The sequence below is a fragment of the Cricetulus griseus genome, chromosome 5, assembly GCF_003668045.3.
Source record: "Cricetulus griseus strain 17A/GY chromosome 5, alternate assembly CriGri-PICRH-1.0, whole genome shotgun sequence".
Classification (NCBI taxonomy): Eukaryota; Metazoa; Chordata; class Mammalia; order Rodentia; family Cricetidae; genus Cricetulus; species Cricetulus griseus.
Window position 1 is genome coordinate 55,570,931 of NC_048598.1, and position 19,103 is coordinate 55,590,033.

Genomic DNA, 19,103 nt, shown 5'->3' on the forward strand with positions numbered 1-19,103 from the left:
AAAAAAAAAAAAAGCTTGTAAAAGCATTAAAGTCTGGAGACATGGTTCAGTGGGTAAGAGTGCTTCTATACAAGTGTAAGGACCTGCGTTTGAATCCCTGAGCCAAGTGCTTGCCCATACACTCGATTGTAACCCCAACATTGAGGGATGGAGACCGGTGGAGCCCAAGAGATCACTGGCCAGCCAGTACAGTTGAAATTATCAGCTAGTGGTTCAGTAAGAGACCCGACTTCCACAGAAGTGAAGCAGAGAGCAATAGAAGACTCCTTGACAGCCTCCTCTGAACTCTATATACTTGCACATGGGCCCTTGTACATATATGCATACGGAGCATACAAACACACCAGGAAGGGAAACATAAATCTCAGTGGTTTTTACCTTACTCTTCCTTTGTAGGCCGTGGTCCCACTTATCTCTGAAGATAAATCCATCGCCATGTCTGAGACAGAACAACCTAAGGACAGGTAATGTCTTCTTAACCAAGCTCCAAGCCATTACTGATTTTGCTCTTTATCAAAAAAAAGAAAGAAAAAAAAAGCAGTAAGTCAGGGCTGGAGAGATGACTCAGCAGTAAGAGAACTGGCTGTTCTTCCAGAGGTCCTGAGTTCAGTCAGTCCCCAACAACCACATGGTGGCTCACAACCATCCCTAAGAAGTCTAGCGCCCTCTTCTGGCTTGTAGGCATGCGTGCAGACAGAACATACATAAATATATATCTTTAAAAAAAATGGTAAGTCACTGAACATTTACAGGTTAGCTACCTCTAAAGCTAACCCACACTGGGGGGCAAAAATGCTTGAAATTTGAGGTTGCTGCTCTTCAGTGCTGCTGTTGATATTTGCCTTTATTATTAAAAAGATACTTTAAATATCTGGCTAAGTTCAAAAGGTACTTGATTCCAAATTAGTGAAAATTTTTTTGTGTGTCTCTTCAGAAACTACCTTTCATTAACTCTGTCCCTGAGGCTCCACAGTCATTTAATCATGGCAGAAGGGCACAGCTGGGTCTAATAGTCTGCTTCTTTCTGATTTACAGTTTTGTGCTGCCTTCAACCCAGTCTGCTTCAGAACCTTTGCTCCCAGAAGGATCTGGCCCTTCCTCGTCCCAAGTGACAACCAAAGCTCGACGACTTAGCTCCGCCTCAACAGGAAAGCCTCCGCTCTCTGTGGAAGATGACTTTGAGAAACTAATATGGGAAATTTCAGGAGGCAAATTAGAAGCTGAGATCGACTTGGATCCTGGGAAAGACGAAGATGACCTTCTGCTTGAGCTCTCAGAGATGATTGACAGCTGAAGGTGAAGGTGATGGTGAGGACACTTTAAAGAAGAAAAAAAAAAAAACCCTCACCAAAAGCTGGACTTAGTTTCATCTATTCTAACATTTACCTGAGGTGATAATTTCTTTAGTCTCAAATTTTGCCCAAATCAAAAGTATATATACCTCTGAAGTACCTGTGTGTGTCCTGGAGTCCCTTGGGGTCAGATCTTTTACATCCCCTGATAACCGTTTTGTCCACTTGATGCCATTGTTTAGCATCTTTGAGAAGAAAGTTCTGTAATGCCCTTCTCTCCACATGAGACTGAGCTCCAAATGAAATGGTGCAAGAGAACTCAGTGGCTCCTTGAGGTGTTTGTCAGTGTGGGCTATCTTCCCTTTTGCTGTATTTATTTATGTATTGTCTTAATATTATCAGAGTTTAAAATGAAGACAGCTGCTAACCATTGTGGACCAAATGTCATGCTACCACTTAACAAAAAACCCACTTCGTCTATGTTAAATTGTATGTCTTTTTAAAGGTATTTGGAGATTCGTCTAAGCTTTAAGGAGGGCCGAGCGGCTCAAGAACCTGAGATGCGGACACAACTCTGGACCTGGTCCTGTTGCGTTAGCTGCTCCGTAAGCCTCTGAAGAGCAATAGCTAATTTATTATTACTGTAATTTTTTAAAGGCTTTAAAGTGCCTCAGGGGTCCCCTGAAACTAATTTTCTACTTCTGGGATTCCCTGGATTCTTTATAAGAGATGGTGACATGACTAGGGAAATTCTTTTTTAAGTATGAAAATTGTCCCTTTTCTTCAATACCTTTCTCCTACTGGCATTGAATTATCACAGAGACAGAAAATTGGTAAATTTTATAATTTCTAACTCTCCCAGGAAACTCCTCTTGCCTAGTATTTATTTGATGTGCTTTAACCATGGGAGGAGATTTAAAAAAAAAAAACAACAACGACAAGAACAACTCAAGCTGCCGGTATTGATACTGATCTACGGACTGTAGCAGTACACCGGGCTGTGCTGTTGCAGGGAAGGCCAGATGCTCTGGGGTGTATTGGATACCTCCAGTTTCTTCATTTCTGGATTGAGTTTTCTTTTCTTGATGTTGGTCTTCATATCACCTCAAGGTTTAGACTTGTGAAGGAACAAGTCTGATGAGGGAAATAGTCTTGAAATGAGACACTGTACAGAATTGGAAGGCGGAAAGAAAGACTTGTTCATTGTGATACTTTCTGTAGGTGGCCAGTTTGTTTCTCATAGGGAAATCCTGGATCACCTGTCATGTTGGCTCCTAAGGAACTGCTGTTGTAAGCGGCTCATCAAGAGTTGAAGTTCATGTAGCCTTGTTGGGAATATGGAAAAGGAAGAAAGCCACAGGACTGCCCGTTCAGTCTGGGAAGATCTGGATGATTCTGCACATGCAAAAATGACTTGAAATTTATGTATAGACACTTGTACCAATCCATCTTCAGCTGACTGAATGTTGTAAGATAGCCCTTCTCCAAAGCAGGGGTGGAATGTTCTGCTTTCACCACACATTTTATAAACACATTTCCTTTTTTGAATTGGCCTATAGATTGTAGGTCCCTTTTGTATATAACCTCTATTCTTTTGCTTTAAAAAAAGTCTGTTCATATTTAATGCCCTGTATTAGTCAATGATTTGTGTTCAGCATTATTTGAACCATTTGCCATTACTGAAAGAGAAATACTTATTTGTGTTTTAAATAAAACTGATAGAGGAAATACTTAGTTTTTAATCATTATAACTTAAGTGATACTGTTAATTTTTTAAAAGGAGGGCAGGTTTGAAAGTGATCTTAATATTCAGTGATTGAGAATTTTCAAGCATAAAGACGGAAGAAAAGATTTAATTAGATGAGTACAGGGTTTTCAATTTGTATTCTGATTTCCTACTGTTAGAAAAATACATGTAAATTTTTAGCAACTGAAGACCATGACTTTTTTTCCTACTGGTAGCCTAATAGTCCCCAGACTGAGGCTGTAACTTAACAGTGGACCACTGACCTAGTGTAGATGACACTTTGGTCTAACCAAATGCTGGTCCCCTACATGATCCTAAAAAGACCCATCAAGTTAAACAAACCTTTCACATACATATTTTGATGGTTATAGACCATATGTTGCAGCTTGGCTCTGCCCCAAAATTTGGAGATAGTTTAACAGTTTGTATCTTCTCAAGATTTGATCAGATGTGGTGGCACATGCCTTTAATCCTGAGCAGAGGCAGGAGGGTCTCTGAGGATTTCCAGGCAAAAAAAGAAAAACAAAATTAAATTCTGTGAAGCTCTGACCCTAACAGTAGCATCTCTCCTGTGGCTCTGTGTGTTCTCATGTCTGCCAGTCTTGGGAGCTCCCATAGAGAGAAGGCTAATGCAGAGAGCAACCACAATTCACTCAGAAGCTTGAGGTATGGGATCAGACTCTTGTGATCCCATTCTGAAACAATTGCTTCACTTCATCAGAATAATTCTGCAACTGTGTCAGTGTGATGCCTTTAAATTTGGCAGTTTAGCAGAAGGAAATTCATGAGCTCCAGATGTCAGTGCTGAATAGGTGACACTAAGGTAACGGTTACTGAGGACACATCTTGAAACTAAATCTACAGCAGGATCACTGCTAGCTTTCAGGGTCAGTCTGCTCAAGCCCACCTGTGTTTGTAGATCAGCTTCTGCAGCTCAGGCCCACCTCACTTTCCTGATTCTCCTGCCTCCACCACCCAGCTGCTTCTAGACATAAAACCCACACCTGGTTCCTGTGGTGCTGGAGATTGACCCCAAGTATGGTGCTGAGCTACCTTTGCCTGTGATTTTTAATTTTCAAAGTGATGGGGCGGGGGTGGAGTGGGGTGGTGGTGGTGGTGGAAAGATGGCTCAGCTGATAAAAGCACTTAACTCATAATCTTGTCAACCAGAATCCAGTGAAGATGGACAGAGATAACCAACTCTACGACTTACTACATTTGTGCTTTGTCGTGTGACTTAGCTATGACTACCAAACCTGATGACCCAAGATCAACCTTTTAACACTACAGTAAAACGAGCAAAAAACACGCAGTAACTCCAGAGCAGCCAAGCTAGGAATTTATGGTTTGGGGTTGTTTTTGTTTTTTTAATTAAAAGTTCGGAAGTCTTACTGAATAGGCCTATTATTAGTCTGTATTTGGTTAGCTTTAATTCCTAAAATGGAGTGAGTGTGGCAGTAAGCATTTGCCTCAGCAAGTGGGTGGGGGGGGAGTTGGGGGAATCACACGCTTTTCATCCCAGTAGTCGGAAGGCAGAGGCCAATAGATCAGATCTCTGAGTTTGAGGCCAGCCTGGTCTACAGAGCGAGTTCCAGGATAGGCTCCAAAGCTACAGAGAAGCCCTGTTTCAAAAAACCAAACAACAAAAACAGTTTTTTAAAAAGATTTTATTATGTATACAGTCTTCTGCCTGCATGCCAGCAGAGAGCACCAGATCTCATTCAAGGTGGTTGTGAGCCACCATGTGGTTGCCAGGAATTGGACTCGGGACCTCTGGAAGAGCAGTCAGTGCTCTTAACTGCTGAGCCATCTCTCCAGCCCAAAAGTTGTTTTTTTGTTTTGTTGGTTTTTTTTTAATCTTTATTTTGTTTTCACCTAGCAGTGAAACAATAGTCCATTGAACTTAATACTGGTCTGCAGTCAAGGGAGCTAGAGAAGAGAGTTTTGTGTAAAGCTAAGTAACTAAATAGATTAGGGAATCATTTAAATTGAACAAGAGAGTTTCAGTGGAAGGGCAAGGGAAGCTATGGTGAGAAGTCACTTGTCTGTTTTGAGACCTCAAAGGGGATCATCGCCTTTAAAAAAGCTACCAGGAGGGAAAGTTAGTGTGTTGGCACTGACTGCAATAAGGATTTTGAAGTCCCACCCCTTGAAACAGCATAGAGCAATTTTGAACTTATACTGTAGTTAAACACACTTGGACATCAAGGATAGATGTGTGTAAATCAAATCCCTGCTCTTGAAGTACTTAGGAAGCAGTTTGGAGAGTGTGTGTGTGTGTGTGTGTGTGTGTGTGTGTGTGTGTGTGTGGTATAGTGTGGGATGCCTGCAGAGGACGGCAGATCATAAGAGCCATGGAGCTGGAGTTGCAGTTGTGAGCTGCCTGGCACAGGTGCTAGGAACTAAACTCAAGGTCCTGGAAGAACAGCTGGTGCCCTTAACCACTGTGCCATCTTTCAAGCCTCTTAGGAAATAAGTGTAAAAACAGGAGTCAGCCAGAGTAGTTAGTTGCTCGTGCCTGTAAGCCCAACATTAGAGAGGCAAAAATAGGATAGTTCAAGACCAGACTAAGTTACAGCGTTCAAGGCCAGCCTGTACTATGTGTTTCAGAAAAACAAAAAGTAGCATGAGTAGTGTTTTGTTTCGGTATTGCTTGAGACAAGGCCCTATTACATAGTCTTGGCTGGGCTGGAACTTGCTACGTAGACCAGGCTGCCTGTCTCTTTAATCCTGCTGGGATTAAAAGTATGTACCACCATGCCCAGTCTTTTTAAAAAAAAAAAAAAAAAAAAAAGATTTAGTTATTTGTTATGTATACTGTGTTCTGTCTGCATATATGCCTACAGGCCAGAAGAGGGCACCAGATCTCATTGTAGATGGTTGTGAGCCACCATGTGGTTGCTGGGAATTGAACACAGGACCTCTGGAAGAGCAGCCAGTGCTCCTAACCTCTGAGCCATCTCTCCAGCCCCCACCATGCCCAGTTTTATGTATAAATTTTTGGTAAGAAATACTCCAGACAAAACAGAATGAGCTAGATTAGCGTTTTTTCTTTTTATTATTTGAGAAAGGAGCTCATATGGCCTTAAACCTTCTTGATCCTTCCTCCTCTACCTCTCAAATGTTGGGATTATAAATGGGCATCACCTAGTCTGGTTTATGTAGTACTGAAGATTGACCCCAGGGCTTTGACCATGTAGAACAACTCTACCAACACCTCTCCTTAAAAAGGTGATCTAAGCCACAGACTGATGATCTTATTTATAATTGCTAATGCCCCACCCCTCACACAGGGACTCTGCCCTTTGCCCTCTGCCTTTGTTAATTGTTTGGGTTTTGTTTGTTGTTTGAAACAGGGTCTCTCTCTATATAGCCCTGACTGTCCTGGAATTCACTGTCGACCAGACTGCCTTCAGACTACCACCACACCCAGCTTCCCCCACCCCCAAGACTTTTTTTTAAGTGTGTATATTTTGCCTGCATGTATGCCTGTGCACCATTTGCATGCCTGGTGCCAAAGAAGGTGTCAGATCCCCTGGAACTGGAGTTAAAGGTGGTTGTGCTGGGAATGAAGCCTGAGTCCTCTGCAAGTACAATTAATCCTTTTAACTGGGAGTCATCTCTGCAGTGCTTGCCTTTGTTAATTGTGTATGTGTCCTCCTACTTGAGGCCGTGACTATTGGACAGCTTCTCCCGAAACTCTCCTTTTTCCTCAAACAGGGTTGATGTCTATCCACCAGGCATGTACTTTTCATTTACTCTATTTTAGTTGTTCACCAGCTGGGCATAGTAGCACATACCACTCATTAATCCCAGCACTCAGGAGACAGAGGCAGGTGTGTTCCAGGCCAGCCTGTTCTACATAGTTCAGGACAGCCAGGGCTATGTAGAGACCCTGTCTCAATGCCCCTCCCCCCAAAAAAATGTTTACCAATACTTGCCTCACAGAGCAGAAAGTGCTGGGGATGCAAATCAGGTGGCTTGCTTGTCTAGCATGAGAAGACCCTGGATTCAGTCCACAGCACAAGGGAGGATGGAGAAGAGAGATGTTCAAGACAGATCTTTTGTCTTTACAGTGTCTGTAGCTAATATGGGTGCATTAGTTCTCCCAGGCTGCTGTATGTTACTACAAACGAACTAGGTCAATAGATTTACTCTGTTGAGCGTAAAGGCCTGGCCAGATAAGATGGAGGTGATATTTCTATCGAGGCCCTTTCTGGCTGTGGATAGCTGCTTGCAGTGTCCTCACATGGCCTTCTGTTCCCATGGAAAAATGGAGGCCTCTGTGCTGTCTCTTTGTTGTGTTGTTTTTGTTTGAGGGCTGGGCATGGAACCCAGGACCTCATGTATGCAAGGCAAATATTCAACTGTGACCTACATCTCCAGTCCCTCTCTCTCTTCTAAGGACACCAGAAAGATGAGATTCAATCCCACTCAGAAAATTTAAAACGATCTCAGTTATTTCTTCAACAGCCCTATCTCACAAAAACAGTTAAAGACAGAAGCGAACCTCTTGTCGTCAAGCACAGCCCCATTCTGAAGTACTAGGTGGTGGAATTTCAGCAGCTGAGTCCATAGCAGACTTTGTTTGCTGAGTGAGTCATTTTTGACTCATTTCAGGCCTGGCTCCCCCTGTAACTTCCTATTATCCTTGTCATGCTTCCGGTTAGTCCAAGCTGTTCAACAAGTAGTAAGGCTTCCAAGTGAAATGGAACTTCACCTGAGTGGAGAAAGGTCTTAAATATTTGGGAAGTGGCTGGCTATGGTACTGAATGCCTGTAATCCCAGGAATGAGAAAGCAGAGAGAGGCAGTAGGATTGGGAGTTCAAGGCCAGCTTTGGCCACAAAAGAATTTGAACCAGTCTGGAGTCTGAGAGACATAAGAGACAGCAAGACAATCAGAAGTATCTCTTTGAGCTAGTGCTCCTCAAGCATGTTTTACTGATATGAGGGAGGGGGTATCATGGAAATCTCAAGATTTACAAGAGTATTATGATTAATTGCAATTTAAAAGAAACCAGTATTTTGCCCATTTCTATTATTGAATTATATTCATTAAATTGTGACACTTCATTCATATATCACCAAATATAGTATGTATAAAATGACATTCTGAAGGCTAGAGTGATAGCTCATTTGTTAAGAGCATTTGTTCTTGCAAAAGAGCCAGGTTCAATTCTCAGCCCCTACATGTCAGCTCACAATTGTCCATAACTATGGTTCCAGGGGATCTATCCCCCTCTTTTGACCTCTGGAGGCACCTGGCATTCATATGGTAAACAGACATGCATGTAAGCAGAACACTCATACATAAACTTGTTTTGTTTTTAGAAACAGGATTTCTCTTTGTAGCTCTGGCTGTCCTGGAACTCACTTTGTAGACCAGGCTGGCCTCGACTGCCTCTGCCTCCAGAGTGCCAGGATTCAAGGTGTGCACCAGCATGCCTAGCTGTTAGGGAAATTTTCAAACTGGAATGACGTTTTAGAATAAAATCCAGGACTTTCTTGCCTTTAACAATTAAAATTTCAGGTCAGGTGGTGGTGTTGCACACCTTGAATCCCACACTCAGGAGGCAGAGGCAGGAGGATCTCTGTGAGTTCAAGACCAGTATGGTCTACAGAATGAGTTCCAGGACAGTCAGGACCACACAGAGAAACCCTGTCTTGAAAAAAGCAAAAAAAAAAAAAAGTCATAGCCAATCTATTTCATATTGTTTTATTTCTATATGTATTAGTGTTTACCTTCATGTGTGTATATACAACATACATGTGCCTTGTGGCAACAGAGGATAGTAGAGGGAACTGGAGTTAACAGTTGTGGGCCACCATGTGGGTCCTGGGAACCGAACCTAGGTTCTCTGCAAGAGTGGTGAGTGCTCTCAAAGGCTGAGCTATGTCTCCAGCCCCTCAGCTAGTCTTGTTTTATCTGTTCCCGTACCAACTATTGCTCCTTATTTGGGCTCTCAGGGCTGGGGCCAGGATAAGACAAACAAATAGCTTGGGCACAATTTAAGGAGGTGCTTATTCTTGGGATTGTAGTGACTGGTGTAAATGTTATTCCCATCTAAAGAAGACCTCAGCTAAACAAATTTTGACTCTATTATTTGACCTAAGTGTATCTGCTAAGGTGCCAGTCCTCTTAGACACCATTCAAAATCCTCAGCTTTGGTTCTTTCTGAGTGTCCTTATTAGAAAGTGAATATTCCAATTAGGTAAAATTTGAACCAGGCCACAAGCCATGCCATAACAACTGAGCAGGCTTGCCCACTAATGAAAGCATATTTAATTAGCCCCCTTTCTTGCAGGTTGTGTTATCCAGGGACTAAGCTTTTTTTTTTTTTTTTTTTTTTTCCCCGAGACAGGGTTTCTCTGTGGCTTTGGAGGCTGTTCTGGAACTAGCTCTTGTAAACCAGGCTGGTCTCGAACTCACAGAGATCTGCCTACCTACTTCCACCTCCCTAGTGCTGGGATTAAAGGTGTGCGCCACCACCACCCGCAGAAACCAAGCTTTAACCTGTTCACATATCCAAACAGCTCCAGACTTACAATCATTCAACCTGAAGACGGTGTGAAGGCAATATGAATTCAGCAAACAACGTACTCTGCATTATGAATTTTGACATTTTCCCTGATAAGCCACTCTAGTTACTTTCTGGTGAGGTGGGGCAGCCACGGCTCTGTGCTGGAATTATAGGCACCTACTGCCTTTGTCCAGTTTTTGTGTAGGTACTGGTGGTTAGATTCAGGTCCTATCTTCATAATCATTTCCCCGGGGCCCTAGATGTATGTACTAAATGCAGGTGGGTTGTTGCTGTTTTGTTTTTGTGACAGGATTTCTCTGTGTAACAGTTCTGGCTGTCCTAGAACCCTTGGTAGATTAGGTTGGCGTGGAATTTACAGAGATTTGCCTGCCTCTGCTTCCAGAGTGCTGGGATAAAAGGCGTGTGCCAGCACCTGGCAAATGCATGTTTTGACTTACATTTCCAACTACCTTAAGTTTATCAGTTTAACCCCATGTGGGCTGTAGCTTTGAAACAAGGGCGCATGTAGCTTAGATTGATCTGGAACACACTATTAAGCAGATGATCTTAAACTGATACTCTTGCATCTTCCGTGAGCTGAGATTACAGGTGTGTGCAAATCCCATAGTTTAAGGAACACATATGCACTATTACCTCCTTGAGACTTAACTCCCTGCAGAAGGTACATTTAAGTCTCCATTTCAGCCAGGTGGTGATGGCTCATGCCTGCAATCCCAGCACTTGGGAGGTAGAGGCAAGAGGAACTCTTGAGTTCAAGGCCAGAGAGAGGTCCAGCACAGCCAAGGCTAGACAGAGAAACCCTGTCTCGAAACAATTAATTTCCATTTCAGGGGAGAGCGAAAGAGAAATGTTGAGGCCTATTGACTTGCCATTGGTTGCTCAACTCTGAAAGGGATTTGAACCCAGCAAGCCGACTTCAGAACTTTGAAGCTATATTGCCACCTTCAGTTACCACTTCAACTGTAATTCTCTACAAAGATGATGAGAGTTCATTCCGTTATTGGCGCAAACCACGGCGACACCGCTGCTTCGGGGCCCAGAACAAATAAGAGAGGTACGCAGATGATTTTGGACAAGGTGCCGCTCGCAGCACGGCTACCAGGCCTATATTCCGGAACAGCTCTCAGAAGAGCACCTAGGCAGGGGTAAGCCGACTTGCGCAGGCGCCTGGCCGAAGCCCCTGTGCACCTCCAGTCTACCTCTAGGGGGCGCCGGAGGACCGAGCCTGATTTCAAAGAGCAGTTAACTCGGAGGTGGTTACAAGCATAGAGAAAAAGCGGCTCCGTGGCTAGAGAGGCGTTTCCCAGGAGCAGCCCGAGTCGTCTATGACCACATGCACTTCCGTTTCCAGGTCTTACTTCCGGAAGTCGCTTTCTGAGGCGGCCTTCCCTACTCGTGTGGTCTTTTGTGACTTCCACCATGGCGTACCGCGGCCAGGGCCAGAAGGTGCAGAAGGTGATGGTGCAGCCCATCGTATCCTATGCGGCGTGTGAACTCAGGGCTTTGGGTCCGTAGACGCCGTGAGCGCGGGCAGGGAGCAGAGGGAGCGCTGTGCGGGCCGCTTCCCGTGAGGCCCCGGGGCGGCCGAGGCGGCCGGAAAGCGCGCGGAGTTGAAGGGCTGAGGGAGGCGGGCTCGGGCCGGGCGGGCGATACTGATTGAAAACAGGGAATGGGAGAGGAGGATGCGGGCCGCCAGGAAGTTTCGAGAATCAAGGGCGGTGTGGGTGTGTGTGTGTGTTTGGGGGGGGGGTGTCTATAGAGTTTCGAGGCCCCCCTGGGGCTTGAACCCGGGCAGTCTCTAGTGCTTGCGTGTGTAGCCAGGCCTGGCCTTAGGGCGCTCAGATGCGGGTTAGGAGCAGAATCTCTACTGTTTGTGCGTTTTTTTTTTTTCCTTGATCGCCGCGGTGCAGAACCTCATCTTCAGATACCTGCAAAATGTACGTAAGTGACTTGTTAACTGTTCCCTTAATACTACTGAAATGGAAAATTAGGCTTAATTGGCTATTTTTTTTTTTTTTTTACCAAATTCACTGGTCTGTGCTTTAGACTTAAAAAAAAAGGGGGGGGGATCACAGTTGCGACTAAGGTTCCGGAGAAAGCGCTAATTAATAAAATGGTGTACGTCTGCGCCTGACTCAAGCATGCACACAATTAACCGTTAGGATGCGAGAACAAATTCACTAATTTCACAGGATGTGTCGGTAAACTAAACAGTGCCATTTGGATGTTGCTTTTTTTCCCTTAGCAGGACTTAAAATGAAGAAAAGAAACCAAAAAAAGAAGGGAAAGTGAGATACAGAGAAGTTAGTGACAAATGCTCTCCCTTGGAGAGATTTTAATGGTGTTAATTTTAGAATGTTACGTCACAAGGGAGAAATAGTTTTGTGATTTGTAGTAGCGGGGTAGGTGTGTGACACGGAAAATCGAGAAGGGGAGGGGGCGCCGGCGGCGGCATTCACTCTATTTTGGATCTGACTTTTGCTAAGAAGGGCTTGGGCGATAGAAACGTTTTGTGCCGCGCTGTGAACAATTTTACATGTAAGTGTATTCATGCTTGAGAGTGTAGGAAAGTTAGTTTGAACAGCCCTGTCCAAGCATTTATAAAATAAAAATTTTCTCAGCAAGTAACCAGAGTTGCTAGCTCTTAGATGTTTACTAGCTATAATTTTTGACTCATATTCATTGGAACTTTTTCTATAAGTCGCTTATTGTGTAACCAAAGTAATGGTGTAGGGGTCTGTTTATATTTCTAAAACCTTTTTTTTTTTTAATTTCAGAGGTCTCGGATTCAGGTGTGGCTATATGAGCAAGTAAATATGCGGATAGAGGGTTGTATTATTGTGAGTACCCAGACTATTTTTCTTAGTTTAGGAGAAAAAGGCATCTTGGAAAATGGCCAGCTAGAACAATATCCACGAAGTCAAGGAAAGCTCTTTGGGGCCCACATTATTTAGCCTCTTCTCCTTGCTCTGGTTGATAGGGTCAGATAGTTCTCTTATTTTTATTCATTTATTTATTTTATGTGCGTTGGTGTTTTGCCTGCATGTATGTCTGTGTGAGGTTGTTGTATTTCCTGGAACCTAGTGCTACAGTTATAAGATGCCATTTGGGTGCTGGCAATTGAACCTGGGTCCTCTGGAAGAACAGCCAGTGCTCTTATCTACTGAGTCCTCTCTCCTTTTCTTTTTCTTCCTTCCTTTTTTTTTTTTTTTTTTTTTTTTTTTTTTTTTTTGGTTTTTGGTTTTTGAGACAGTGTTTTGTGTAGCTTTGGAGCCTGTCCTGGAACTCGCTCTATAGACCAGGCGGGCCTCAAAATCACAGAGATCCACCTGCCTCTGCCTCTCTGGTGCTGGGATTAAAGGCGTGCCACCACCACCACCACCACACCACCACCACCACCACCACCACACCACCACCACCCCCACCACCACCACCCACCCCCGGCTTAGTTCTTTCCTTAAAGGGAAGGAGAATTAAACTTTAAAGAACTTATTTTGTGAGGAATGGGAACAAAAAAAAATCAGAATCATAGGGGGACAGGGTCAAATGGAGGTTTTTAATTCTGGATAAGGTAATGCCTAAATGGAACTAGTAGGGTTAAATGAGATTTACACAAGAACAAGATACCATAAGCCATGTTTGTTGTTTGGTTGGTATTTGATGGTGCCAGGGGTCAAACCCAGAGTTTCTTGAATACCAAGTGCCTGCTCTACCACTGCGCTATAGTCTCAATAACTTTCCATTGTTTTAGATTTATTTTATGAGTGTTCTACCTGCTCGTGCATGTGTGTTCCCACATGCATGTACGGGTGTTTGGGTGTGTGGGTCTGAGCACACTCACCACATGCATATTTAGTGCCCACACAGGTCACAAGTTATTGGCTCATGTGAAAATGGATGGTTTTGAGCCATTATATGGTGCTGGGAACCAAACCTGGGTCCTTTGCGAGAGCAGCAAGTGCTCCTAACCACCATGCCATCTCTTCTGCCTCTCTGGAGTCTTTAAGAGAGACTCAGGCTGGAAATCCTTTTGTCTGAGACTCCTGAGTGTTGAGGTTAATAGCCATGGGCATTCTTAATTATTTTTGTTTATTTTTTTAAGATTTATTTTTATGTGTAGTGATGTTTACCTGCATGTCTCTGTGTGAGGGTTCCATCCCCAGGAACTGGAGTTAAAGACAGTTGTGAGCTGCCATGTGGGTGCTGGGAATTGAACTCAGTGCCTCAGGAAGAGCAGCCAGTGGTCTTAACCAAAGATGAGCCATCTCTCCAGCCCAGTTTTGTTTATTTTTGAGGCAAGGTACTGCTGTGTAAACAAGTAGGCCTTGAACCTGTGATCCTATCTCAGCCTCCTGAGATTTACAGGCATGCACTACCCACGTTCAGCCCCAGTAACACTTTTGTGATGGAGTGCATGGATGTATACCTGTGTGCATGGGTATAAGTGCAAGAGGAAGACATTGGGCATCATTGTTGCTCTCCATCTTTTTTTTTTTTTTTTTTTAAGACAAGATCCCTCACTGAGCTTGGAGCTCATGGATTTGATGAACTAGTTGGCCAGCAAACCCAGAAATCTTTGTGTGTCTGCCCAGCACTAGGTGCAGGTGTTTGCCACTGTGCCCTGCTTTTTTTGTGAGTGCTAGGATTCCAAACTCATTTCCTTATAATTGCAAGTAATTTACCAATTGAAGTTCCCCCTCCAAAGCTGCCTACTGCTTTGAAGAAAAACAAAAAAAATATTTCTAGGAGTACTGTTATTGTATTTTGTTATTTTATATAGATAATCTCTTAGCAGTTGGAAAGCAAGCTTAGTAGTTTGTGGAAGTAGTGTATATGTATGCATGCACATGCTGGATTGGGTAGGTTATACAAAGATAAGAGTATCTGGCTAGCATATCTAGTGAATGTTTAAGTCCAAAAGATTGAAGAAGTACTTTGGGTCCCATTATAGCTTTCTTTGCTATTTGAAAGAGGAAGGCTAGAGATGCACCTCAGTGATAACCCACTTCTCAACCATTCAGTTGAAGTCCCTGAAATAATCCTCAGACTAACACTCCCCCCAGTTTTTTTTTAATTACAAAGAAAATTATTTTACATGTCAATCCCCGGTCCCCCCCACCCCAACTAACACCCTACCTAGCCCATACCCTTTCTGCTCCCAAGGGAGGGTGAGGCCTTCCATAGGGGGGTCTTCAAAGTCTGTCTTATTCTTTGGGATAGGACTTAGGCCAACCCCCTTGTGTCTGGGCTCAGGAAGTATCCCTCCATGTGGGATGGGCTCCCAAAGTCCATTCCTGTGCTAGGGATAAGTACTGATCCACTACAAGAGGTCCCATAGATTTCCAAGGTCTCCTCACTGACACCCACATTCAGGGGGTCTGGAACAGTCCCATGCTGGTTTCCCAGCTATCAGTCTGGGGACCAACAGCTCTCCTTTGTTCAGATCAGCTGTTTCTGTGGGTCCAATTCTTTTATTTTAAATGCTCCAAGAATTGCCCGTGTCACTTTGACCAGGCATGGTGGCACACAACTGTAATCCCAGCATTTGGAGTAGAGAGAAATAAGAGGATTAGGAGTTTAAGGCAAACACAGGCCACATGAGATACTGTCTCAACAAAAGTGGGGGGTGTTATGTGTGACTCAGCAGATAAAAGCATTTACTGTTCTTCCAGAGGACCAAGTTCAGTTCCCAGTACATACGATGGCTCTCTACTGCCATTACTTCCAGTGGATGGTTTCAATGTCTCTAAGGCACCTGCACTTCTGGGCATACATCCACCCACATAATAAAAAGTAAACAGCGGGGCGGTGGTGGCACAGCACTTGGGAGGTAGAGGCAGGCGGATCTCTGTGAGTTCAAGGCCAGCCTGGTCTATAAGAGCTAGTTCCAGGACGGCCTCCAAAGCCACAGAGGAACCCTGTCTCAAAAGACAAATAAATAATAAAGTTAAAACCTTTAAAGAATACAAATAAGTTAATAAATAAGTAGATCTGTAGCATGAATAATAAAAACCCAGAGACAGATATTGGGGTTCAAGCTGAAGATCAGTAAAGCAAAGCAGCCAAGCTATCAAAGAGCTCTTAACCTCTACCAGGGCTGGGGTGATCCTGAACTCAGTGTGGCTGGAGACTAATTGCCCTGAGACTAACTGCCTTTTCCTGTCTTACATATCTCTCTAGTTCTGGGATTAAAGGCATGAGCTCTATCTCTCTTTTAGACTGATTCACTCTCATGTAGCCCTGGGTGGTCTTGAACTCACAGAGATCCATCTGCCTCTGTTTCCTGAGTCCTGAGATTAAAGGTGTGTGCCACCAGTGCCCAGCTTCCATGACTGTGGCTAGCTTTGTATTCTGATCTCCAGGCAAGCTTTATTAAATCATAAACAGTATATCACCGCATGGATCCTTTAGTGTTTAAGCTGGAAGATCAATGGAGGGATAAACTTCTAAAATTACTTGGTGTTTCTGAATCTAATTATTCTTTTAGAGTTGTTTAGAATGGTTTGGATGTGGTTTACTTAAAAATGATTTGTCAATTGACTTTCCAGGGCTTTGATGAGTACATGAACCTCGTATTAGATGATGCAGAAGAGATTCACTCTAAAACAAAGTCAAGGAAACAACTGGGTAAGAATTCAGTTAGCTTTCTATTTATTTAGCTAGCAGACTTGAATGGCCTGAAGCTGAATTTGTGTTTTAAATTTAGTTTAAATTTGCAAAGTTGCTTTGAAATCATCTGCCACTTATTCCTTAACCCATTCCTTTTTTTTTTTTTTTTTTTTTTTTTTTATTGATAGGGTCTTGTGTAACCCAGGCTAGTCTCAGTCTTGTAAAGGATGACACTGAACTCCTGATCTTCCTGCCTCCACCTCCCAAGAACTAGGATCATAAGCATTTGCCACCATGCCTAGCTAATAGTGTTAAATCTTATGGTCATTACTAGCGTTCACTTTGTTTAACATTAAACCGATTTGACACTGTTGACTACTTCCTTAAAACAATTTGATCCCTTGGTTCTGTGGGATGAAATAGTACATGAGTATTTCTTTATGGTTTTTCGAGACAGGGTTTCTCTGCATTGCTTTGAAGGTTGTCCTGGAACTCACTCTGTAGACCAGGCTGGTCTTGAACTCACAGAGATCTGCCTGCCTCTGCCTCCCTCATGCTGGGATTAAAGGCATGCACCACCAATGCCCAGCTCAGTACAAGCGTATTTCTTATTTATCTCTCTCTGTTTATTTCTTTTCAGGCTTCTGTATATTCATCCTTTTCCACCCAATCATTAAATGTTTGACGCTGGGTTCTAGCTCTCCTTTCACTGTTTTTCCGTTGTTACTTATTAATATCACAGCTCCAGTTAACTAATCTACATACTGACTGCCATATTTGTGTGTCTAGTCCAAACCTCTTCTCTGAACCTGTTCAGTATTTCCACATGAATGTTTCCAAATCAGCATATTAGAAGCCAAATTCACTTCCTACATTCTGTTTAGTGTCAGTTTGATGTTCACCAACTTAGAGTGGCAGTTTCCATTAAACTTCTGTAGCTCCTTCGTCCCCTTTAGGTTGCTCTCCAGGTTTTAGTCATCTTTTTGAAACATTGTGTCTGACTTTATTAACTTTTACTTGAAATTCTTCATCACCATCTGTGTGGTGGTGACACACGCCTTTAATCCTGGCCCCTGGGATGCAGAAGCAGGTGGATCTTTGTGAGTATAAGGCCAACCTGGTCTACACAGCAAGTTCCAGGACAGCCAGGGCTACACAGAGAAACCCATTGAGAGAGAGAGAGAGAGAGAGAGAGAGAGAGAGAGAGAGAGAGAGAGAGAGAGAGAGAGAGAGAGAGGAGTGACTTCATTATGTTTCCTATGAAAGGATAAGTCTTTGTTTTTGCATGAACCTCCTGATCGAGCCTTGTCTTCCCTCATCTTGTGTCACACTGTCCCATTTTCTGAGTAATCACCATGCACATCTTCTTTCAGTTCTTTAAATCTGCACATTGCCCTACTTTCTGTTTTAGGTAGATTTCCCTGTTTCCCTGTTTAGCCCAGGCTAGCCTTTACTCTGAGATGTTCTTGCTTCATTTTCCTGAGTGATTGCGTTACAGGGCTACACCAAATAACATTTACATATATTGTTCCCCTGTGTCTTCAGAACTCAGATCAAGTAGAACGTTCTTTAAGAAACCCAAGATTTAGCCAGAAAGTGGTAGTGCCCACCTTTAATCCCAGTACTCAGGAGACAGAGGCAGACAGATCTCTGTGAGTTGGAGGCTAGCCTGGTCTACAGAGTTGAGTTTCAGGGTAACAAGGAATCTTAATCAAGAGATACTTTGTTGAGACTTTTTTTTTAAAGTATAAGTGCTCACTGACTGACTTATCAGTGGTGGAGTTCAGATGTCTCTTTCTCAAACACTACTGATTCTTTTTTTTGTTTTTTTTTTTTCAATATTTTATTTATTAATTATGTATATAACATTCTGCTTCCATGTATATCTGCACACCAGAAGAGGGCACCAAATCTCATAACGGGTGGTTGTGAGCCACCATGTGGTTGGTTGCTGGGAATTGAACTCAGGACCTCTGGAAGAGCAGTCAGTGCTCTTAACCTCTGAGCCATCTCTCCAGCCCCATTTTTTTATTATTATATATAATACTAGTGATTCCTTTGAACCAAAGCTAGATAGGTGGAAAATAATCTAAGAAATGGTACTATGCTTTTATTTGCCTTTGAGGTACTCTCACTCTATGGCTCACAATGTCCTTGAACATGTAGTTTTATCTTAGCCTCCAGATGCTGGGCTTGTAGGTGTGCACTATCTCACCCAGAAAGGTGGACTTTTTAACTTATTAACAGTTTTGAAGATGGAATTGAAATACACTACATTTTCCAAATTTGGCAGACACCTCATTTTAAAACTTTTATGAACTTAGTATTGGGAGATACTGCATAAAGACTTTATAAGAAAACTATTTCAAAATAAGTATTCAGAACGAAATCCTGAGGCTAAAAGATGACTGACTGATTATTAATATCTATCATTGTTGTTACAGGTCGGATCATGTTGAAAGGAGACAATATTACTCTGCTCCAAAGTGTTTCCAACTAGAAACTCAGGCACTTGAAAAGTTGAAGAGGAAGTACAATGTTTTTAAGGGTGTCTTCTGCTGGGAGCACAGTCGGAAACATTTATTCATATTGTTTTAGTGGCCCTTATGTTATTATCAGGTGACAATAAATACTGTGAGGTTGTTTTTCTTACAATTTTAATTGCTTGATTCCTGTGGCAGAAACCTTTTACATAGTGGTTCTTCTAGTTGTTGGTATTTTAGGGTTTCTGAAGGGTTATCAGTTGCCCTGGGCATTTGCTTTTCTCAGAGCATGGATTCTGTACATTCTTGAGTCAGAGAGTAAGAATTCTGCCTGCACAAGTAAGCTGCTAATGTTGGGTGAAAGACACTGAGGGTTGCAAATAAACAGGTTTTTTCACTGGTGATGAACTCATCAGTTCTAATTGCTTGG

The 19,103-nt window shown here is 43.0% G+C and overlaps 2 protein-coding genes across 4 annotated transcripts in view; both read left to right on the forward strand.

Moving 5' to 3' along the window:
* Positions 1-3,020, forward strand: part of Zc3h11a (zinc finger CCCH-type containing 11A) — a 28,930-nt gene extending 25,910 nt beyond the window's left edge. For all 3 annotated transcript variants that reach the window (XM_035445051.1, XM_035445052.1, XM_035445053.1), the window contains 2 exons: positions 397-464; positions 1,036-3,020. In XM_035445051.1, coding sequence (XP_035300942.1) covers positions 397-464; positions 1,036-1,294 — 327 coding nt within the window. In that variant the 3' untranslated portion in view covers positions 1,295-3,020. The remainder of the gene's footprint in view (positions 1-396; positions 465-1,035) is intronic.
* Positions 3,021-10,900: 7,880 nt separating this feature from the next.
* Snrpe (small nuclear ribonucleoprotein polypeptide E) lies at positions 10,901-18,845 on the forward strand. Its single transcript, XM_027417591.2, has 5 exons — positions 10,901-11,054; positions 11,492-11,518; positions 12,359-12,421; positions 16,130-16,208; positions 18,635-18,845. Exons 1-5 carry the CDS (start codon positions 11,001-11,003, stop codon positions 18,688-18,690), a joined length of 279 nt encoding a protein of 92 aa, XP_027273392.1. The 5' UTR covers positions 10,901-11,000; the 3' UTR covers positions 18,691-18,845.
* The last annotated feature ends 258 nt before the right edge of the window (positions 18,846-19,103 follow it).